Source organism: Puntigrus tetrazona, chromosome 15 (genome assembly GCF_018831695.1).
Source record: "Puntigrus tetrazona isolate hp1 chromosome 15, ASM1883169v1, whole genome shotgun sequence".
NCBI lineage: Eukaryota > Metazoa > Chordata > Actinopteri > Cypriniformes > Cyprinidae > Puntigrus > Puntigrus tetrazona.
In genome coordinates this window covers 22,104,563-22,129,562 of record NC_056713.1, presented here as the reverse complement: position 1 = coordinate 22,129,562, position 25,000 = coordinate 22,104,563, and the positions used below count along the sequence as shown (strand labels likewise).

Here is a 25,000-nt window from a genome sequence, read left to right as displayed (position 1 = left end):
TTCCCATCTCAGTCAAGCGCTGTGTGCTGAATGTGCCGTCATCGCTTGAAAAGCAAATATAGTCAGGGTTTGAGTAAATGGCTTCGTTACTTTCATTCTGTGTTACTTTCGTCACCGCTCTCCGCCTATATATGCCTCATTTCCTCCTGACTGTCAGAAGAGAAACAACAGCACACAATCTTCTTCTTCACAATGGTAAGTTTCAATTCAGTGACTATGCTCTCTTTGCTGTAGCCAAACACTCTTCAACCCATACAAGAAATTAAGTTTTGAGCTGAAATGAATACCGTTTTCTCTTTAAGGCACCACTGAGGGCTCTCGTCGTCCTCTGCCTGCTTCATCTGAGTGTTCAGGGCATTCGGGCTGAGGTGAGCCTCGCTGCCCTTGCTAAAATCATCAACTATTTTGATGAGAAGTAAGTCACTTTGTATCACGTTTATCAAATGTTCTAAATGAGCAAAATGTATGTGCATTTACATGCAGTTTGAATGTAAAAAATGCACAAGGTAAACACAGCGCTTCATGAGAATTGTGATACTGCGTTGTCTTCCAGCGTCCAGCCAAAGGCCGATGCTCAGTATGCGATAGCAATCTCTGTCCCGTTGGATCAGTGTACGAAAGAAGATGCTGTAATCGAGGACGTGTTCAGCAAGGAAGATGCACAAAAAGTGAAAGATGTCATCAGTAAAGGAAAGATATGCGTTCTCTGCACCAAATCAAGCAATGTCATTGCCACGAGGCCAAATGGAAAGACAAAGGAACATTCTGAGCACATTCTGCTCTATCCGCTCGATGATTCTCCAATGAACGAACTTCTGAAAAAGGCAGATGAGAAAAGCTGTGTAGTTTTCTACTCGTACAACTCACCTTGTGTGACAAAGTGCATTCAGAGTGCAGACAATATTTTGTCAGGCCTTTCGAACTGGAAAAATATACGAAAAGAAAATAACGTTTTTGTCTTCAACAAGATCTGGCAGAAGGACGCCTGGAGGAAGGACATGGAAAAAGATCTCCTCAAGATCAATGAAGTGCCTCTTTATCGGTGCAATAAAACGAATAAAATGGAGTGTCAGAAATGTGTGGAAAAAAACACTCAGAAGGTGATTGCTTTCTGTCTGCCCAAGAAGTAAATGATTTCTGTATGAGGATTTTTCATTTAAAATTCATTTCTTTGATCAAGTTTGTATTTTTTATGCATCTTTGCATTGCTTATGTAAACCTTGCTTCAGTGATCAAACCCTGGCGTGTTAATAAATGAATTGCACCTTATATTTTCCTAAAAATGTTCATATTTTGCCCAGCATGCATTGCTATAGACAGTGCTATAAAGTTAATTTCTTTATTATTAAATATAATTCTTACTCACCAAACGCTTCTTTCATTTAATATTTTCGAACACCTGTTCAGTACATAATTAAAAAAATGATTTCAGTCAGTTGTTTTGTGTCGTCTGTATTATTTATCATAAATGTGCGTTGACTTTGCAGGCATAACAATTAAAATGAATTCTTGCAAAAATGCATGTATGTATGTAGAAAAATTAAGCGCTTTAAGCAAAAAAAATATTTGGTTCTATCAACCTGGCAATTAATGATCAAATTAAATTCAACCTCAAAAGTATTATTGTATTAATTAAAGCCATTATTAGAGAAGACTAAAAATATGACTCTGGCTTGGCTTTCAACTGAAATTGCATTTAGTTGTGTTAGTAATAATTATGATTCAATTTCATAATATCTATCTATCTATCTATCTATCTATCTATCTATCTATCTATCTATCTGTCTGTCTGTCTGTCTGTCTGTCTGTCTGTCTGTCTGTCTGTCTGTCTGTCTGTCTGTCTGTCTGTCTGTCTGTCTATCTATCTATCTATCTATCTATCTATCTATCTATCTATCTGTCTGTCTGTCTGTCTGTCTGTCTGTCTGTCTGTCTATCTATCTATCTATCTATCTATCTATCTATCTATCTATCTATATGTCTATCTTTCTATCATTCTGTCTATCTATCTATCTATCTATCTGTCTGTCTGTCTGTCTGTCTGTCTGTCTGTCTATCTATCTATCTGTCTGTCTGTCTGTCTGTCTGTCTGTCTGTCTGTCTGTCTGTCTGTCTGTCTGTCTGTCTATCTATCTATCTATCTATCTATCTGTCTGTCTGTCTGTCTGTCTGTCTGTCTGTCTGTCTGTCTGTCTGTCTATCTATCTATCTATCTATCTATCTATCTATCTATCTATCTGTCTGTCTGTCTGTCTATCTATCTGTCTGTCTGTCTGTCTGTCTGTCTGTCTATCTATCTATCTATCTATCTATCTATCTATCTATCTATCTATCTATCTATCTATCTATCTATCAGATTCATTGTATCTTTACTAAAATAAAAATATCCAGGGGACACCCCCAATTTCGAAGTCTCAGTCAGAAATGCGGATGTGTGAGCTATAGTGTGAGTTTTCTTGGTAAGAAGAGGGCTGGTCCAGACTCAGAATAAATCCCATTCACTTCCTTTTTCACTCAGATACAGACCTGGAACTGCAAACATGGTCAGTCACATTTAAGACTCAGGATTTACTAACATTTATTATGAGTACAAGTGTTATTGGTGACAGTTGTAGTTGCTGTAGTTCTTTTTTTTAAGTCAACAGGCTAGGGCTAGACTTTTTCTGTCACGCTGAACTATGCACACGGTATCCATGAATCTATTTAGTTTTTCTTTATGTGTGTTTTGTGATTTTAGAAGTTCGCTGTGTTTCTGAGCGGATCCCTGCTGCTCTTCCTGCTTTCCGATTGGACAGAAAGTGTCGACACCGTGGACATCAAGACTCTGGCGCGCATTATAAACTTCTTTGAGCAGAAGTAAGTCTTTTTTGGGTGTCTGTTAAAAATCAAGAGTTTAAAGAGTTTCTTACTGTAAAGTAAGAAGTAGAGCAACAAAGACGAAGCAAAGTCGTAGATTAATGGCCATGTCTTCAGCAATATTTGATCCCGTTTACTGTCTTGCAGCTATAAGAGAGTCGATGAGAACGGAAATCCCCATCAGTACGCTGTAGCCATCAACGTGCCGAAGCATCAGTGTCAGCAGAACTTCAAGCCTACAAATTTTCTGACTAAAGAGAATGCAACGAAAGTGAGAAATGCTATTAATAATGAAACAAACGGACTTTACATAGGTAGAGAACTCATCGCCGCAGGACGTAAAAAGGTAGCTCAAAGGTCGTACTACAAGCATTCAGAGTATCTCCTGCTGAATCCTGTCAACAAATCGCCCATGACCCGTCTTTTGAACTATAGGAAAAAAGATAGCTGCTCTGTTTTCTATACATTTTATTCTCCCTGTGTTAAATCATGTCTGAACGCGACTAGCAACAACAACATTTTAGGCGCCCTGAGGAGATGGAACCGACACGGTGGAATTAAAGCTTTTGTTTTCAAGAATATCTACGTCCAAGACTTGGACAAAGATCTTCAGACCGAATTTCTGAAGATCGCAGCTCAGGTTCCTCTGTACCGCTGTCCGGTTGAGAATCAGTGTTACGCTTGTTACGGAGAACAAAACGATACCATAGACGCTCGCTGTCTGCCGCAACCTTCTTTTCTTGCATAGCCTTTGTGATTCTGTCTTAAGATCTACCTTTGGTTTTGATATTCACGATGACTGCTAAAATGTGCTTTAAATATAATCTCGCTTCCTATGAGAACAAATAAAATGGTTTTTGGCAAACTTTGTGTTTCATTTCAAGATAAGAGCGCAGTAATGTTCATAAGAGGTCAAAGGGGAGAAGATAGTGAGACCTTGTAGATATCATGCAAAGCATGTTTTATTTGCGAACGGTTAAGATGTAATGGTATTTACAATTTATTTCGTATTTTATTAAGATATTCCGGTCCATAATAAGCAGTATGATCCGAGAGCCTGGTCACAAAAATTCCCAAAAGTTAAAAACTCCTTATAGTTTTAATTGCAATGTCTTTTTAACTTTAGTCGATCACTGCATGCTTTTTCATGCCCTCCTCTTTGATTAAAACGTGTATTTTTCTTCACAGCAGGTGCTTTTAAAGTTTGCTGATATTTCATACAGCGGCCTGGATTGTGTGAGATCCTTGGCCTAAACTTTAGCTTGAGCTCTGTGGATCAGGTAAGAATCTATTAAAAGAAGTGGTTTTGGTGAACGGCAGAAGTGTGAATCTTGAGTGCTCGCCACGTGTGAAGTTTCCACTCTTATCTTTCTGAAATAGAAGCGGCCCATGGTTTAAACACATGCACAACTGTTCTCTTTAAAGTGTTTGTGATGTGAAGTCCTGCGAAAATCACCATGCATTTTTATTATGATTGTCTAAAAAGGTTTCACTCAGCCATAAAACCAGTAGCAATTGTGGATATGAAAGCTGTCATCGTTTAGTCACCTTTATGTTTCTCAAAAGAGCAGTCTAACAATAAAAAAACAACGTCATGGTGAACGATATAACTACAGAAGAGTCGAGTTTTAAATATCGAAACTCTTTGGTCAAGTTTGCACACCATGCTACTGGTCTAATTGGATTCAATGGCCTATGCTAAGCTATGCTAAACGACCCAGAGGTCGGCTGAATGGATTCAAAAACAGTGAAACTCAACTTTAGGAGGCGTCTGTCATCTAATACAACGATGGCTGTGTTCACAGTCACTGGGGTTGACAGCAGAATTTGCTTACAGGCGCGAATCTTGTTTTTTTAAAGCATTTGCTTGAATACATATCTGCATGAACGAACAGCTGAAGATGTTTGGTTGTAAACGTGCGTGCGTTGTACTTTGTTAGATTATACTAAAAAAGTATAGAAGAGTATAACATTCAGGTGGAGAGAATAGGCATGCTGTACTTTTTAGTTTTAGTTTTAGGAAGGCCCAAGAACCTCTTCTGTCCCCTAGGGGCCAAAAATTACAAAAGGGAAAAATTAAAAAGGAAAGAAACTAAATCTACCACATACAACATTTTACAAGCACTTTAACTGCACTTTAAACCTATTTGTAAATGTGATTAAAAAAAGGAAAAAAAAATCTAATCTAATTCTTATCACTTCTTTAATTGTTAGTTTTTTTTATCGTCATAAAAATGCTGCTTGCACAGAAAGCACAGCAAATTTTAAAAACCATATATTCACAAGACAACCAACATCAGATTTATTATAAACATGATTTTGTAGAATAACATATATTCACATTTGGCAGAATTTCCAATTTATGCTGATGCTTCCACTTTTTACACCATTAACAATAACAACAACAACAAATGTATCAAAGCAATAATTCATTTTAACAACAGCATTACTATTAGAAATTTGAAATATCACAATAAATATAATTATGAAATATAAAATGATATAACCACTTTTAATCAAATCAATAATGCGCAATGTTGCCATGGCAATTACCTAAAAGAAACTTTGTGTTCACGTTTCAAAATACTTAATACTTAGTGTGTTACTTACTAATATTTAAACCATTCTTAAGTCATATGTGTGTATTTGTAGCAATAGCAGATAAAAAATATTCATTAAAAAAAAACATTGTATGGATCTACATTTTTTTTCCTTTTTTTTATGCCAAAAATCATTTGGAGATTAAGTAAAAATAATGTTTAGGGAAGATACTGAGTAAATTTATTAGCACACATATATATATTATTAGCACATATATATTATATATTATGTATATATGACTGTTATGATGGGGTCACATTGGCTATTGTGTGAATATTTCTAGTCAATACTAATGTATTAACACAGATTGAAATAAATGTGCATACGTAAATGTACAGGATATTTGCTTGATTTTATCTTCAACATTTTCAGTGTTGAGAAGAATAAATTTCTTGCAGACCACTTCTGGCACTTTTGATTGAATATATATATATATATATATATATATATATATATATATATATATATATATATATATATATATATATATATTCACGGCTTGGTGTGCTGTTGAACTGTCAGCCCGGCGCTGTTAAATGCATTTCATCCAGGATGAGTCTGTCAATCAAACCTGGACACACACAGTGAGTCTGTGGTGAAGGTACAGCTGCTCCTCGCTCACACCCACAGGCTCTCCAGGGGCCCTGGGGCCCCCGTTGCCTCTCTTTGCCCACAGACCTGCTACCAGCTGACCCTCTGAATGGAGGTCAGGACTCCACTGATGGACACTATTGGATTCAGTCAGCTGGAGATGAAATATCTCCCACAGCATATTACCTCAAGGAACAGAGGAAGACAGAGAGAGAGAGAGAGAGAGAGAGAGAGAGAGAGAGAGAGAGAGAGAGAGAGAGAGAGAGAGCAGAGAAGAACCAGGTGTCAGGTGGAATTCAATCAATGACAATATTTTACTTCATAGTGTGAAAAGGAAAAAAGAAATGAGGTGAATAATAAAAAGCGGTTGCTATAACCCCCCAGGAGTCCAAACAGATGGCCTGTTAAGAATGCGTCTTTTCACCTCACAAACAGCTCAATGTCGACGCATTGGATCTTCCTCTTCTTCTTTTTTTGGTCTTGACACGCCACACACTCGAGTTCGGATGAAAGAGATAAAGCGGTTTATTTTGTGAGTTTAAGCTGTTCATTTTGCCTGATGTGTCGAGAAATGGACGCTAGATGGCGACACTAGATCAGCGTCCTCATAATTATGTACCACTTTTATCACTACTGTTACTAATTCATCAACTGTTTGTTAGTGTGTGTGTGTGTGTGTGTGTGTGTTTCAAATAATAAATAGTGCTACTAATGCTAATAAAAACTGCTACTTTTTTTACACATTTATTTTAGTATTTTGCTTTTTCACGGAACAAACATGACAACGATAACGAAGCAAACAAAAGAGAATTACAATATTACAATATAAATTAAAATGTAATAACCTTTGACAGAACGTATTGTTCTGTTTAACAAATATGTATACATATTGTAGAGTCACTTAGACCTGTGCGTGTGTATTAAAATGATAATTATTTTTGATACTGATGATAATTATGGCACACTTAAAATGCATTATTAATGAATACCAACACCGCTATTTAAAACTAATTTTATACTGAACAATAAAAACAACAACATTTTAATGAGCTTTTTCACAATAATAATAAAATGCTACTAGTAATGATAATTTTAATCAGTATTCCGCTCTCTTGTTGATTGACAGGTGCGTCACTACAGATGCCACGCCCCCTCCAGCAGAGCTCGCGGAGCGCGCGTCTCGTGCGCTGCGGATCAGTCGCGCGGAGCAGCACGAGGAATAAACAGGAATAACGGAGAGATAGTTACGGGACGAATGGCGCTCATGGCCGGGATTATTTACGCGCTCACCTCGCTTTTCCTGGGGATTTGTGCAGGTCTGTCCGCTCCGAGAAATCATCCGGCGAACGAAGGTAGGAGGGATATCAATAAAGAGGAAAAGTTTAGGGCGCAGAGTGAAACTCGCTCAAATACATGCAAAGCAGGAACGATCCCGGGCAAGCTCCAGAAGAAAAACACTTACGAAAGAAGCCTGCGCATCGTTTAAACTACATTATTTTAACTACAAATGAAGGCTTTTGTGTGGCACGAGAAGTTTTTTTGTTGCAGCTGATGTCTGAAAATATAAATAATGTAACCTACACATTTTATATATATATATTTACTGTTACTATACATGTTTATTATTCACTTTTTACATTTTAGATATATAATTATTCGCCATTCTGTTTGCTCTTCACCTAATTTTAGTGTCTCAAATCCGCAGTTTTAACTTTAACATATAACACAGGAATGGGGCACTAATAATTTGTTATATGGAAATATAAACAATAGCCTACATGTAATATCAAGCATCATAAAGGCTTAGCAATTAGCTGTTAACGTAAAATTAACTTAAAGATGGTTTGTTGGCCTGTGTATTGTCAAAATAGCTTTGCTTGTGCAGTCTGGAGCTTTTTAATGAGAGACATAACAGATTTTTAAGAAAACAACAAACTTTTCTTTACATTTTCAGTGGAACAGTAGTCACTGTGTTAACTGGAAATACAAAAATTGCCTGCATAAAATGTCACACATCATCATAAAGGCTGCGTAAGGCTTTATAATTAATGGCAAAGGCTTTATAATGAACTTGAAAATGATTTTGTTGGCCAGAATAGCTTTTCTTGTGCAGCCTTTAGCTTTTTAACTGTAAGACAGAATGGCCTTTTCACATTTTCACACACTTTTTGATTAATTTGATAATACTTGTGCTCGATCGATTCCCCCCCGTGCACTCGTCTGTCACTTTTCGGCCGTCCGTGCAGCTGCTGCTGTCGTTATTTATCCGAGATTGGCGTCTTCTAGCATCAGTTTTGTCACAATGGGTGAGATGCGCAGGCTTTGGTGATCTCATCCTCAAGTCCTCTGTGTTTTTCTCCTTCAGTCACGCTGCTGGATTCCAGATCAGTGCAGGGAGAGCTGGCATGGGTCGCGAGCCCGACGGAAGGAGGGGTGAGTCGACTCCATCCCTCTGTCCCTCTTTCTCCAAACTTCACCTCATTGGTATTCATACGTATAGTTCGAGCGCCATTTCGTACGTTTGGATGGATTCCGCATCCAAAAGCGCCTAAAACAAAGCTCAAAGGATGTGCACATGTTTGCAAATCAACTAAGGAACTAAGGTTGATGTATTTCTACACGATTGCATTTTTTTTGCATTTAACACCATCAAATTAATTTAATGCAAATCGATCTAATTATACATCATTACAGTTTCATTCTGCTGTGCTTTGATGGTAATTAAATTAATGCATACAAAGAGCGCAGATGAGTTGACTTTATTTTTATTAGATTCCTAATATAATATTGTCTCTTTGGACTGTTATATCCTGAGATGTGGCACACTTTTATTGGCATCAAAGAAAATCAAACAATCGTGAAACGTTTTCTTTGCTTAGAAGTTCTTCTGATTTTGACGTTTTATCTCGCAAACATCTTTTCTTCTCAATGCTGAGTTTATATTTCACAATTCTGACTTTTCCCCTCACAACGCTAAGATTTCAGAAGATAAAAGTCGCAACTTTGAGATCGAGATATGAACTTGCGACTCTGAAGAGTTGGTTTTTGTCTTGTAGAGGAAACCAAAAAAAAATGGCTTTTTGCAATCGTAAAAATAAAAACTCGGCAAGGACGCATAACGGTTCCGCTGTAGCATCACCATTTAAAAAAATAATAAAAGCATTCGCGACCTTTATTTTCCTCCGTGCAACCTCGCAATTTTGGTTCCAGTCTCCAGAGAGCCTCAGAGCTGTTTGCGTCTCCTATATAAAAGCGTTTACGTTTTAGATGCTCTCGTCTTGTTGATATCGCTTGTTTCTGCATCCAAAAGAAGTCCGCGTCACGTATGAATACCTGCGAATGCGTGTGAGACCGGCCTGCCCTCTCCACTTCTCTGGGATGTAAATTTGGAAAGCTAGGTTACAGCGACGGGCGTCAAATTTCCTAAATAGTTGAGGGAGACAGAAATGCCCTTTGTTAGGAAACTCTATCCCTTTTCTCTCAAAAGAGGTAGGGGGGAGAGACTTGGCAACCCGGAGGCGGAGAAAAGGCCTGTGTGTGCGTATGAGACTTCAGATCGAGGGGGTCAGCGGGTTCCGGCCGATAATGTATGCTCCTGCACTGTTTGGAGCCCCTCATCACCAATTAGCCGTTTAACATCTTCGGATCAGGTGCATCTAAATTACCACATCAGCGATTCAATAAAACACACAGAATTCCCTTTCATTCCGGAGCTGCTCGGCTTCCTTTCGCATCGATCCAAGTCTCATTGAGCTCCTGGGTTCCTCTCCCTCTGTGATCTTCTCCGTGATGGACAGGCCTTTGGCACGGACGGTGGGCGGGCATTCAGGCTTTAATACGGCCAATTAGCTCCTTTCTCCTCTCGTCCCGCTATCGGCAGCTCCGGGCTCTTATCTCCACGCTGCTCCTCCGGGCCTCCGTAGTTAACACGGATGAAGGGACGAAGCCGAACGGAGACAATCACGCTCCCTGACGGATGCCAGATTGCCGTCAGTCTTATTATCTCACAAATGCTCGATTAGTTTTAGCGCGCGGTGAATAACTCCTGGAGATTACTCGAGGCTGCCAGGATTATCTTAATGGCTCCTGATGTTGCGTACGATAATTTGTCGATAGATCTTTTTGCTTTCTAAGAATTGCCAATCAATAACTTGTTTTGGATAAGCGTCGGCTTAGTGAATAAATGTACATGCAGTTAAAGGTCAAAGGGCAAATCGTTAATGCGCGTGGGTTATCAGTCGGCACAAGTATGAAGTAATAATTTTTTTTTCATGTTTTTATATTGTCATGGATGCGTTTATTCGATCGGAAATACAGTAAAAGTGCGATATTGTGAGATATTACAAATCTGAAGAACAGAATTATATTATAACGATGAAATAATGATTTTGAGTCTCATGCTCAAGATGCATTTAATTGTCATTGCGTCATGAGAATAAATAACTTTTCAATCAGTTACTTTAAGTTGTAATCACGTTTCCCAATATTACCGTTTTACTGTGTTTTTGCTCAAATAAATGCAGCTTTGGTGGCAATGAGGGCCTTAATTATTCCAAACTTTTGATTGTTAGTGTAAGTTAATATGAGAGTTTTCCCCATTCGAACTCTTGGGTATCAGCAGATAAAATTTGCATGTGTTTACATGGCGTTCATTTGCTTTAATACGAGTCATTAGAGCTGATTAGATGACGAGAACCCAGCGAGTCCAAATCAGACGCTGTGATGCTGCTTGAGCAGACGCTGAGAAGTGTTGCAGGCCGTGAAACATTAATGACTGTCCAGAGTTGTTATTGTACGCGAGGCTAGTGGAAGAAGAGTAACGGTGGATTTCTGAGGTTAGTTCAGGCAAACGTATTCTCAAGCCTGTAAGAGGGAAACAGATGTTATGTTTCAGATCTACATTTACTCTAAAGATTCCCAAGGTTCAGTCCTGTTTTCGCTCTGGATGACCTCATGTTTGTTTAGTTGAACGATCGGCTGTTTTCTGTTTTTTTGGGAGGTCTGATGAGCCTCTTTCTTTATGCTGTCATCAGTTTTTAATAGAGAGGCTCTGATGAAGATTTTTGAATCAGCCGATCTGATTATTTAGATTTCCATTGGGAGTCCTGTCTTAACTGATTGACCAATACTGTACTCTGATGTGTAGATAATCAAACAAATAAGCACCAAAGTACTCATTTAAATAACAAAATGTGCAATAATATGCTTGCGTAGCGTACTATACTTAAAGTCAAAGTTATGTTACAAAATTCACAGGTGAAATTAAATTATTGTCACGATCATTTGGCAATAAATAAAAAGTTGTGACTTTGTGAGTGAATTGATTAAAAGAACCGGCTCATCGTTTGAGTCAAAGTTCTGATTCGCTACAAAGAGTCGTTTGTTGAATACAATGAATACATAATTATCGCACGATATTATCACACGTTACAAGACATGATTGATAGACAGTTTGGAAAGATAAAGGCAAATTTATGGGACAGATTAGGTGAAAAAACTCTCACTTGCATGTATAGGTAACCTGGTTTTCATTAATTTTCCTCTTTTCTACCGTTGTGTTTGTGCCGTCTCGTGCAGTGGGAAGAGGTGAGCATCATGGACGAGAAGAACATCCCCATCAGAACGTACCAGGTGTGTAACGTGATGGAGCCCAATCAGAACAACTGGCTCAGGACTCACTGGATCCGGCGCGGCGCGGCTCAGCGCATCTACATCGAGATCAAATTCACCCTGCGCGACTGTAACAGCCTGCCCGGCGTCATCGGCACCTGCAAGGAGACCTTCAACCTCTACTACCTCGAGTCCGACTCCGACAACGAGCGCTTCGCCCACGAGAGCCGCTTCGCCAAGATCGACACGGTGGCGGCGGACGAGAGCTTCACGCAGGTGGATATTGGCGATCGGATCATGAAGCTGAACACTGAGGTCCGGGACGTCGGCGTTCTGAGTCGCACAGGGTTTTACCTGGCCTTCCAGGACGTAGGAGCCTGCATCGCGCTGGTGTCCGTTCACGTGTTTTATAAGAAGTGTCCGCTGGCCGTGAGGAACCTGGCGCAGTTTCCTGACACGGTGACCGGAGCGGACACGTCGTCCCTGGTGGAGGTGCGCGGCTCCTGCGTGAATCATTCAGAGGAGCAGGAGGTTCCCAAAATGTACTGCGGCGCTGATGGAGAGTGGCTGGTGCCTATTGGGAATTGCCTGTGCAATCCTGGATATGAGGAACGGAATGAGCAGTGTCAGGGTAAGTCACTCCAGCTAGCACTTGTGATCTTGGCCGCATTTAGAGATGGAATTTTTCATTGAATCGGTCACTCCCGCAGGAAGTTGTCACCCTTTCTGTTTTTAACCTTCAAGGCTATTTATTTCTCAGAGACCAAAGCGTATTCACAATGTTTTCATTTTTGTTTTAGGTAAAACTTTTAGGTAAAAAAACTGCAACACTGGTTTTAGTTGTGTGTGTATACATATATATATATATATATATATATATATATATATATATATATATATATATATATATATATATATATATATATAAACATATAAATATATTAGTGCTGTCATGACTAATCGTATCCAAAATAAAAGTTTTTGTGCCCATAATAATGAATTAATTATTAATTATTATATATTAATTATATAAATACACATACATGCATGTATACATTTCTGGGAAAATGTTATATTTATATAGTAAATATATTTCTAAATAATATAAATGATACGAATATAAATATATACATGTACATACATGTACACATTTTAAAAATATATTCTGTATGCGTGTATATTTATATATTGATTTTAATACATGCATATATATTATGTAAACAAAAACTTTTATTTTGTTCGCATTTAATAGCGCTGAAATCATTCGACAGCACTAATATATAAGTGCTACAGTCATGAAAAGATAATCAAGATAATTATTATTTGGCTATATTAATTTAAAAACTGCAATAAACATGTTTGCATTTTAGATTAAAATGCAATTAAGCATTCAATGTGGTAATTTTAATTAAACGTAATTTACAAAAACAAATAATTGCGATACAAAATGTTATTTTGATACGAAAAAAAAATTTGGTAACAAAATCGTGAACAATGAGAAAATTTGTTGACATTTTCAGAAACAAACTTATGATTAAAGTTATAAAGTCCAGTTTTGAAGAAAAAAGTTTTGATGTTTTCTTTCAATTGTTAGAATTTTTTTTTTTTTTTACATTTGTTAGAAAAAAGCCAAAACCGTGAGATGGAATGTTGCGCTTTTACATTTTCTTTTTAGTAGCAGAAACAAGGTTCCATGCAAAATTTTATTCTATTTTTAAACGAATGTTCATTTATGTTTGAATGGCCTCAGTTCAAATTCAGCAACTAAACAGAAATTCAAAAGGGGTTCTATTCTTTTTGCTGACTTCCATCCATCATCCAGCCCTGTGTTTTATTTCTTCTCCTCTCCGGCACGAGTCTGTCATCAGGTGGTAATAAGAGCGTTTCTGATTGGTTTATCGGTGTTTGTAATTGTGCGACAAGGAGCGCTCTCCCATGGGAACAAGACATGCTGATTACAAACACAGAGTAGAAGAGAGAAGGGAAGAGACAGTAAATCTACAAGTGCTGAGAGTTCTCATGGAAATAACTTCATTATAATCATACTAGTTGGGCTCTGGACTTTGTAATTAACAGATTTTTGGCAACTTCATGCCACAGAATAGGATGTGACTCACTGTGGAGCGAGGAAAAGAGAGAGGGATCACGGGAGAAAGATGGAATGAGTCGAGGCATGTTATCAAGAGTCTAAAAATGGCAGAGGGCCGTGAGTGTGATGAATGGATCTGTTGGAGGAGAAAAAAAAATGTAATTATCTTTAAAACTGACATTTCGTTCCGCCATAGATCAGGCCAAATAAGAGCCTGCGACAATAATAAATACACATCACACAGAAGTGTTGACAGAGGAAGGAGAAAGTCGGACTTCTCCTGTGCTTAATGGCTTTTGGACATGTGCTGCTATTTGTAGAAGCGCCACAAAGACGCGCTGCAAACACTTTGCGCGGTTTCCATAGCGATGGCGAGGGAAAGCCGGCACCACCCTTGACCTTTGCCCTGAGGGATGACGGATCAAAGGTCACGTGCTCGCTCAGGACTCAAGTGCAGTCAGCTGGGGCTGTTTCAGGTTTCCTTAAGTGTGTTGAGTTTTCCGTGTGTTTTTGAAGGGGAGTTACGTTACAGACAGATTATTAGTGGAGCCTTCGTGAACATTGATGGTATTTGAGTCTGCATTAATTATTCAGAAAATTGAAAACTATGAATAGCAGCACTTTGCGGAATTTCTTTTTATCTTTTTATACACTTTGCGCAGAGAAATTTGCATGATATTTTGTGCATTTGAACAGACATACATGCAAAAAAAAAAAAAAAAAAAAATATATATATATATATATATGTATGTATGTATGTGTATATATATATATATATGTGTGTGTGTGTGTGTGTGTGTGTGTGTGTGTGTGTGTGTGTGTGTGTGTGTGTGTGTGTGTGTGTGTGTTTATTTGCAAAAAAAATTAATCATGGTTTAATACGTTTTATTGTATTACTTAACTGGATTTTTAGCTATTTTTTTACCTAGGCAAAAGAATACCTAACAGACTGCTATTTGATTGAGATGAACTGGAATTCTTTTATTAATAATTATTAAAAACTGACCTTTGAGTTTTTAGTTTTACAAATCAACTCATTATATATACATTTTATTTATTTATTTATTTTTAACAAATGTAATATCTTAAATATGAAAAAATAACGTTGTAAAGATTACTTAAACATAAAATGTACTTTCACATTCATATATAATGAATATTATATATGATATAAAAATAAAGTAAATAATATATTTTATTTGTTTTTTTACCTACCGTTGTGAATCCGTCTTTCAATTAATTGAAAATTAAGCAAAACCTAAACAATTTTAGCAAATCATATAGTCATGTCTGACCAGCCTATAAGATTGTTTTATGAAGTTTGGAAAGAAAGCAATGCATTATGTATTTCTTCTGAGGAGCAGCGCATGTGAAAGTATCTGTGGGATGCAGTCGATGCTATTGTTGAGCTAATGCTGTGCTGAAAGGAATCTGCCGTTGCGGTCGAGTCTCGGGGCTCTGTGAGAGTTTTGGGGGTTCGCCTGGGGGAGCTGAAGAAGAGGTCCGGGGCAGGTCAGAGGTCACTGACTCTTTCATCCATCTCTGACGCTCGGCTGACAGCTGGAGAAGAGAAATTTATTAAGACATCAAAACTCTTGACAGCTGGGCTTCCACGGGATGCCATGGAGACTCCTGCTCTGTATACGGGCCCCGATGGGGGGTGTCCGGTGGGGTTCGGAGCCGCCTGTTGCATGATCACCCGCAGGATAGATAGATCTCCACAAACTCGTTCGCGCTTTCTGAGCAGAAATGATATTAAATGGAGAACGTTTTTCTTAGTTTTCGAGCTCACCTGTTTCAAAAGAAAGAGTGGACTGCATATTAGATTCTTATATGTTGGAAGGATAAAAAAACCTAAAATTAGATAATTTCTGATAAATAATGCAGTATTTTTTAAGTTTAAGTGGACAGATGGCCTGCAAATGTAAATGTCTTTAAAATCTCAATCGTTTCTCCTGTCAGAAAAAATATAAATAGCCAACTGAGATTTTGTGTTGTGGACAAAATGCATTAATAAAGTCAGAGATTTAAATGCAAACTTAAATTTAAACTTATTTTTAATTCCTCCCAATTATAATAATCATGTGAGAAACATCTTAGATTATATATATATATATATATATATATTTTTTTTTATTATCATCATCTCATCATTTTAATATAACTGTTAAAAAAAAAAATATATATATATATATATATATATATATATATATATATATATATATATATATATATATATATATATATATATATATATATATATATATATATTTTTTTTTTTTTTTTATTATTATTATTATTATCATCATCTCATCATTTTAATATAACTGCTGAAGTACTGACAATGTTGACTCCATTAAAAATACTATTTCATAGCATCTTTTATTAATTTTTTATTTTATATTATTTCGAAAGCACCATAACAGTTTTATAAAAGAATTTAATTTGGCCGTTGTCTTTTGTATCCTTTTATATCAGTAAGCCTGTGTTTGATCTCATCTCCTGAGTCTCTGAGCCATAAAATGTCCCGTGGGTAATGAAGGAAAGGACACGAGAGGAAGGAATCAATCTCCCACACCTTTTCTCCATCACTTTCCTGCTTTTTTTTCTCCCTTATGCCATTTACACGCGCTGAGGGAAAGTCGTTGTTGAACCCTGTCCAGCTTTTTGCGGCCTCGTTTTCTCCGACATGCCTGAATGGTTTAAACACACAGCAGGATAAAAGGAACGGGTCAGAGTTTACCTCAGCCCCGAAGAGCTCGGGACGACCGGCCCGGTTCCTCAGCGGAGGAAACAGACAGAAAGTCCTGTGTGTGCGAGTCGAACATCATTACGGAGGTGTTGAGAGCTGTTTCTGGTCTGGATGGTTTTCTGTTCCCTCAGTTCTTTATCTCCGACTGTCTCTCTCAACGCCGGCTCTCCCTTCTCTAAAAGGAGCGTGACAGAAGTGCGAGGGACGGCACCGCCGTAACATTGATATAATGTTGCAGCTCGCTGACAGTCCCTTATATTAAGCAGACTTAATGGACTCTCTGGAAGTCTTACAAGGGAACGACAGGAGACGTGTGGCCTCGGCTGACCTGAATCTCTCATTTCAGTCAAATTCAGGGCTGATTCAGCCATCTTAAAGGCACAGTTCTCACACGAATCGCCAACTCATCCTCGCGCTTCGCAAAATAGGATACGTTTCGAAAGCTTCACATTTCGAAACATTTTAAAGCTGCGTAAAGTTACCCACATGACATTTTGTACTGTCACGCGTTTAAAAGGCATGCTGTAGATTTGGCCATTTTTTTTTGTTTTATTCCCAGATTTATATCTGGCGGTGAATAATTCGTTCAAAGGTAGGCCGTGTATTTCGATGACTGGCGATCTCCTGCACCGAAAGGCACCAATATAGCAATAAAGTTTTACGTCAAACATTTCTTTCTGTAAATCTAATTCTAATGCCTATAAAAATTCATTTCAGTTTTTTCTGTCCTGATGATTTAGAAAATGTAAAAAATAAATAAATAAAATAAACGTTATAATAAATTATTAAAAATAAAAACTAATAAAATTATAAAAATTATAAAAAATTGTGTGTCTAATATATATATATATATATATATATATATATATATAATTAAAAATATATAAGTTAAATAAAAAACAATATTAATTTGATTATATGAATTTAAGAAATATAAATAAAATTTATTAAAATTATTAAATTATACTATTATATTAAATGATTAATTATTAATCTCCCTGTATATTTTTTTACACACACACACACACACACACACACACACACACACACATTAATCTATTTATTTGGTTACAAACATATTTATTTATCTACAACATAGAAGTCTAAATAGTTCCATAAAGAACCTTTAACATCCGAAGAACCTTTCAGTTTCACAAAAGGTTCTTCAAGATTCTAAAAAGGTAAGAAAGAGATTTCCGCTGAATTATTCTTTGTGGAAGCAAAAATGGTTCTTATAAGGTATCCCTGTGAACCATATAAGCATGTGCGCGTCTAGTAATGAGTAATATTATAATATTATTGAAATAAAGTTGTATGACGTCGCTGTGTATTTCAAGTTTTCAAAAGCATGCAATAGATTAGATCTGCGCATTTTTTTCCTTGAATCCCGTATTTAAACCTGGTGCAAAGTAGCGACATGATATTTAGTTTCTCAACCAGTGTGACTTCAGAAAGCCTGATCTGTCACGTACAAGCCACGCTCGCTACTTTTATGCTACCTTCACACCTTTTTTGAAGCTTGAAAGTTTTCGGTCCAAAACAATTCTAAAAAGCGACTGGGATGCTGGAACGCGTGTCACATCCGAACCGTGCCGCTGCGTCAGGCGTTTCCCGATGTGTTTTAACCATCGGTGCCGGGTTCTCGCTGGAACTTCTGTATTGTTTTCTCTCGCGCTCTCGCTTTCCTACCGCCTTTGAATTCGTCTTTCATTTTCCGTCAAGAGGGGGTTAAAAAAGACAGAGGGAGAGATAGACGTGCGGCAAGAGTAAGGGGGAACAACAAAAGACAGAAAGACAGCGAGAATAAAGGAGGTGATCGCAGAGAAAAACAGATTTGTCAGCACACGGGGAAGGTCAGCGCCCTCCTCTCAGACAGGAAAAGACGAGAGAATGAAAAGGAGCTGATGTCTAGAGAAAGAGAGAGGTTTTTAGGTGGTCTTTGATTTCTTTTCCTCATCATTCACTTCACGTTCCCTTTAAACATCCCTTTGATGTGATGACAGACGCTGTCTCTTTCTCCCCCTCTGTTTCTCTCCGTCGTTCTCCCGTAACAATGGCCCGTGATTGCGAGGTTTTGAGTTGTAATCTTAAGCTCGTCAAACCGTAGGAGGTGTGTAGGTGGTCTTTTCTCAGTGTTAGTCCTCTTTGTGATGGAATGATGGATGCAAAGTGTAAAAAACGAAAACCCGTTTCGATACAGTAAATGTATTTCCCTCGCTCTTCTTTAAAGGCTGCTTTGAAACTTGAATGTAATACTTTTAATAAGCATTGTAGCAAAATAGTCATGTGGTATTAGAATAGATTATTATTGTATTATTTTATTTATTTATATTTTATATAAAGTTTTGCTACATTTAATAAATGTAGTGTATATGTATGTATATATATATATATATATATATATATATATATATATATATATATATATGTGTGTGTGTGTGTGTGTGTATACATATATATATATATATATATATATATATATATATATATATATATATATATATATATATATATATATATATATATATATATATATATATATATATATATATATATATATATATATATATATATATATATATATATATGTATACATATACATATATATATATATATATATATATATATATATATATATATATATATATATACACACACAGATATACATACAAAATGTAAAAAAAACAAGCTTTCTATTGATTTTGTTAGGATAGGACAATATTTGGCCGAGATACAATTATTTGAGTGCAAAAAAATCTAAATACTGAGAAAATGTAAAATTTTTAAGCAATAGCTATTACTAATCAGAAATTACGTTTTAATATATTTATGGTAGGAAATGTATAACATATCTTCATGGATGGAACATCATCTTTACTTAATATTCTAATGATTTCTGGCATAAAAGCAAAATTAATCAGTTTAACACATATAATGTTAGGCTATTGCTGCTAAGATACCCTGGCAACTTAACACTGGTTTTGTGGTCCAGGGTCATGTATACACACACACACACACACACACACACACACACACACTCACTCACTCACACAATTATATATAACTTTGGTTACTATTGTTGAGGTGCGAAGCATCAAAATAACTGAAATCCAGTTTTAATCAGTTAACTGAAAACGAACACTTTTGCACATACGTTACTGAATCTTCTTATTGTATTTATGAATTATTTTAACCTCTGAGGACAACCGCAACGAAAACACACACTGAAGTATTGATTGAGAAACCCCATCACGCGTCTGTGAATGATTTCTAAAGGTCAAGTGAAAGCAGCAAAGGTTAAAGGTCAAAATAAGAGTTTTGTCTTGTCAGATGTTCATCATGTTGCACTGCCACAGCGTCTTTATGTTCATGCGTACGTGTTTGGAACATAGGTGCGTGTGCATTTGTTTTCCCAACAAACCAATAGAAACACAGTTCCCTGCTGTTGTTCACCCACTTCCCATAACACACACACACACACAATAGAAGGTGTTGCAGCTCCAGACAATCTGTCGACCTGCATTTCCAGCGGTTTAGACAAACAAACTAAAAATACACACCCCCGTTTTTTCACCTTGAAAAAGTCACCGTATCAAAACAGTGAAGTCATCCCATGATGCATCGTGTCGTAAACTCATGTTTGTGCGTGAGGTTTCTTTTGTAGCGTGTCAGAAATGGCTTTGCATGAAGAGAATGTTTATAGATTCATGTGACAATTCTGCATGTATGTGTGTGTGTGTGTGTGTGTGTGTGTGTGTGTGTGTGTGTGTGTGTGTGTGTGTGTGTGTGTGGAACTCATTTGCATATCCTCCTGTGCCAAAACTTCCTGTACTAGAAAACAGCGTAACAATACATGCAGGCCTCGCCAGGCACACACTCATCTTTCTAATCTCGCCGTTCTTTTATTTTCACGGTAGCTGCTATTAAATTGGGTACGGACTTTTAAAGACCCCTGCAGCCCAAAGGGTGTACTCGATTCTTTGCCCGATAAACGGCCCGTAAATTCGGGGAAATTCCTCTCTCCGAACGGAGGAAGCTGGCGTACGTGTTCACGGCGGCATGAAGCTCAGCTCGTTTCAGGAAGCCTTGCATCGGTGCCTTCAGAAAGCGGCCTAATCTGTTATATTAAAACAACATTCCTTGACAGAATAATGCCAGCAACGCTTTGGTTTCATAACATACCTTAATAAATAATTCAAACGCAGACGTGAACGGTGTGTTTATGTTGGGTATCGCTGAGGAGAGGTCAAGCTCGGGGGACTTTGGTAATGATTCACCCAAAACGTATACAATACGTTAACTTTATGCAGGCCAAAGTGTAGCAATTTTTTGGTAAATTTGAAAAGTTCATAATTACAAAATAGTAGTATTTGATATCATACATTATTAATGCTGTCAAACGATTAATAGCAATTAATCTTATCCAAAAATAAATGTTTTAAGTATACTTATAAGTATATTTATCATATCTATATATAAATACAAACAAATGCATGTGTATATCTAAGAAATGCTATATATATATATATATATATATATATATATATATATATATATATATATATATATATAATAAAATATTTTTAAATATAATTAAAAATATAGATTTGTTTATTTAATTTATTTATAATATTATATTGATTTATATACTATTATTTATTGTATTATTGTATGTTTATTTTGTAATTTTTAATGTGTATTTGTATTTTTTTTTTTCTATTTAATTTTTCGTCTAATAATTGCAATATATTTTCCCAGATATTTCTTTTATTTTAAGCTATTTTTTGCTTTTATCTTTAGTTAGCACTATTGTTCTGAAATATTCATACGCCATTTGATTTGCCTAAAAAGGCTAGAACAGAGCAAGTTTAATAGAGCTTCTAATTATGTTTAACTTCATCTCAGATGTTTCTCCTTGGAAGAAAAAAAAACATTAAATGAGTCAAAAGTTGAAAAGTTCGGAGCTGTAAAATGCATGTTGCTCTCATTTCTTCAAGTAGCTACAAGTTATTAAGAAGAACTCATTTGATATTTTTCTTTTCTTTGGGTAGTCAAAACGCCGTACCGTACAAGCGTCCGAATCTCAACGTGCCCGTCGATATCTACTCGGGAGCTAAACGAGATTTGCTTTCGTTGGGGTTAATATTATTACTAGAGCTCCTCGGACGCAGAGGCAGGCATCGGGAGATGGACGACTTCCTCTGGGAATGAGGATAGAGTTCGTTAAGGTGAAGCGGGGCTTGTATGAATCGGTTAGTGTTGTAGGCCTCAGGGTGGGGTCAAGGTCAACATGTGGAGCGAGTGAGTCATCAATCAATGCGATCCACCGCCCTCCGCATGTTTGTCATCAATCACGCTGATGGAGCCGTCCCTGCGTTCGGAGGGAGGGGGGTCAGAGGTAATTGTTAATTAGTGACTAAACCGTGTAGAACAACAGATGCCAGACCGTGAGACAAGAAGCCAATTGATGTTTCTTTCACGTATATGTGTGTGTGTATGTGTGTGTGTGTGTGTGTGTGTGTGTGTGTGTTAGAGAGATCTTCCATGCCCTCAGGAGAGGAAACTGATTTTGATGTTTTTCTCTAAAAAAACCTGGCGTTCAGCAAACTGTCTTTATCACACACACACACATACACACACACACACACGCAAACACGTTTATCCAGCTATCTAAATGGAGACTTCCCATTGACTTCTGTTGTTCTTAAAGGCATAGAGACTAAAGAATTGTCTGTTCATCATTATATAACACATATAAAAATATGTATCGCACTTTTCCATGCGGTGAAAGCATATCCGTATGTCTTTTGTTTAGTTATTGGTTTGTTCCTCAAAGTCATCGGACATCTTCCGAATAGACCTGGAATATGGGTCGCATGGACTACGAGAGAAATGCTTAGATGCTCGGCCTAGATTCATGAAAAAGTTTCTTTATGCAAAAAATGCACTCGTTCAGCAAGGATGCATTAAATTGATGAAGTGACATTAAATACATAAATACAAAAATGGTGCGAAATAAATAAATTTAAATACATGCTGTTCTTCGAACTTTCTATTCATCAACAAAACGTAAGAAAAATTAAACATATGGTTTCCACAAAAGTAAGAAGGGCATCTGTTTTTTATTTGATAATAATAATAAATGTTTCTTCATCAGAAAATCAGAGCAGAATGATTTCTGAAGAATTGCGTGACACCGAAGACTGGAGTAATGATGCTTTGCGTTACAGAAATAAATTACATTTGATAATGTATACAAATAGAAACCCAGTTATTTTAAATTGCAATAATATTTGGCAATATTGCTGTCAAATCAAATGCATGCAGTCTTTGTGAGCAGAAAACATTTTTAAAAAATCATACCAAGAAGTCATAAGGCAAATAATGACACAGTTTTCATCTCGTATTCCTGAAACAAGATTCGTCCGTTTAATATATTCTTTCCCAAAGAGTGAAGAGTATCACATGAAGAAGAGAAATAAGCAACAAGAAGGTTTTAGAGCAGATAACGAGTGAAGAGGAAAAACAGACAAACAGAGCCGGACTTGTTGTTTAATAAAAGTACAAGATGCTCTTGAAGCAGCCTGTCAGTGTGTGTGTGTGTGTGTGTGTGTGTGTGTGTGTGTGTGTGTGTGTGTGTGTGTGTGTGTGTGTGTGTGTGTGTGTTGAGGATTTTGTGGAGCAATCAGGCCACCCACTAAAGCATTTGTCTCTCATCGCGACTCGTCCGTCTCTCAGCATTTGGCTAATGGAAAGACGTTGATTTGAAGGGTCAGAAATGTGACTGATATATCTGCTCTCCATCCTGTATAGATATCAGGGAATGCCGGAATGCGTGTTGGAAACCAGAAGACACTTTTCTTTGTCTCTTTATCTGAGAAGGTCATGTCATATAGCCAGCGTTTGGATGTCTGGAGGGTTTTTGTTCTTACAGAAAAGCTCTTTCGGCTCGGTGAAGATTAAGTCCAGCGCAAAGACTCTTCCTCTGGTATCTCCAGCACCTCTGGATCAATCTTAAACAGAGATTAGAGTCCTTGGCCGATGGTGATAATCTGTCGGGAGGTCTGTTCGCTTCTTTAGGATTAGCAGAGAAACATCTAAGAGCCTAATGCGAAAAAACGCTTCTTGTGGGATTTATTTTCTTGGGTTTTTCTTTACTCTCAGCTGTTTTCCAACAATATAAAGTCTACTGTATCATATTTTATTTATTTATTTATATATATATATATATATATATATATATATATATATATAAAAACTCAACTGAATATACAATCTACTACATGTCTTCTGTTATCTGCTTGATAATTTAGACTAGTAAAACCTTTTTTATTAAGTAGCTATAATAATTTTATTGTTGCATTGTTAGCAATATTTCCAATAAGCACTTGCCTGAAGCTACTTAGCTTTAGTTTTTATTATTATTTTATTTATTTTTAGGAAAATTGTTAAAATGTTATATGTATATATGTGTATATATATATTAGTTTTATCACAAATCTAAGAATTTCAATATCATCTTATATATATATATATATATATATATATATATATATATATATATATATATATATATATATATATACCAGTATATATATATATATATATACCAGTATATACTGAGAGATATAGAGTGACAAATTATACAAATTTATGTAATTTTAAGTAGTAGTAGTATATATATATATATATATATATATATGTGTATGTGTATATATATATATATATATATATATATATATATATATATATATATATATATTTACTTTATGTATAAAGATCTCAATTAAGTTTTTTACCTCCTCTATATTTTCACTCTATCATACTTTATGATGTGTATCAAATGTGATACTCAACAAAAAGACAAGACTTTTCAGATATATTTTAAATGCTCATATTGTTTGTTGAATAAGCCATCCCTTTAAAAAAATATTTCTCTGACTGTTATTTCAGGCTTTGCGTGATTATGCACACATGAATGACTCTCACTGTATATGTATTGCATCCATTATTGTCAAATGCAATGAAAAAAAAAACATTTGCCAAGTTCTTAAGTCTTACTGTATCTGAGTTTATTTGACATCTATGGAAGCATTTTAGCCGTTTCCATTATGGCTCATTAATGCAGAGACGCTTTTTGCCATCGTGCGTTTCAACATCTACCAGCAGGAGATAACGGGGTCACGCTAACCACCTAAACCTTGACCCCACGTTCCGTTTCTGCTTGTTCTCCGGAGCCTGATAGAAGTTTATAGTAGCGCGCTGGAGTCTAAGGCATCTTTCATCCTCCTCGTTTCCATCCGTACTCATGCAGACGTCCAAACACACAGAGGTTTCGGTGCGCGCTTGTGTTTGCCCGTGAATGAGTGATAAGGATGATGAAAAACAGTGTTTTCAGGCGGGAGGAGTAGGAGGACGAGACACGCTAGATTATTTAAACATCGTGCATTCTTTATTTATGATGTCAAAACACGTTTTACTCAGATGTGCGAGGCGGATCC

At 36.6% G+C, this 25,000-nt stretch overlaps 3 protein-coding genes across 3 annotated transcripts in view; all 3 read left to right on the top strand.

Moving 5' to 3' along the window:
• si:dkey-96g2.1 (uncharacterized protein LOC795315 homolog) overlaps positions 1-1,435 on the top strand; it is a 1,446-nt gene extending 11 nt beyond the window's left edge. The window contains exons 1-3 of the mRNA XM_043258758.1: positions 1-195; positions 303-415; positions 554-1,435. The exon at positions 1-195 is cut by the window's left edge and continues 11 nt beyond it. Coding sequence (XP_043114693.1) covers positions 193-195; positions 303-415; positions 554-1,130 — 693 coding nt within the window. The 5' untranslated portion in view covers positions 1-192 and the 3' untranslated portion in view covers positions 1,131-1,435. The remainder of the gene's footprint in view (positions 196-302; positions 416-553) is intronic.
• A 1,044-nt stretch (positions 1,436-2,479) lies between these two features.
• On the top strand, positions 2,480-3,713 carry LOC122358839. Its single transcript, XM_043258757.1, has 3 exons — positions 2,480-2,543; positions 2,738-2,856; positions 3,004-3,713. Exons 1-3 carry the CDS (start codon positions 2,541-2,543, stop codon positions 3,602-3,604), a joined length of 723 nt encoding a protein of 240 aa, XP_043114692.1. The 5' UTR covers positions 2,480-2,540; the 3' UTR covers positions 3,605-3,713.
• Positions 3,714-7,227: 3,514 nt separating this feature from the next.
• Positions 7,228-25,000, top strand: part of epha4l (eph receptor A4, like) — a 37,711-nt gene continuing 19,938 nt past the window's right edge. The window contains exons 1-3 of the mRNA XM_043258697.1: positions 7,228-7,400; positions 8,414-8,481; positions 11,626-12,289. Coding sequence (XP_043114632.1) covers positions 7,304-7,400; positions 8,414-8,481; positions 11,626-12,289 — 829 coding nt within the window. The 5' untranslated portion in view covers positions 7,228-7,303. The remainder of the gene's footprint in view (positions 7,401-8,413; positions 8,482-11,625; positions 12,290-25,000) is intronic.

What these genes read in the sequence shown, in the direction of transcription:
- LOC122358839 (XM_043258757.1), top strand. An exon ending in ATAAACTTCTTTGAGCAGAA is followed by an intron (nt 2,857 to 3,003) that starts GTAAGTCTTTTT and finishes ACTGTCTTGCAG; the next exon opens with CTATAAGAGAGTCGATGAGA.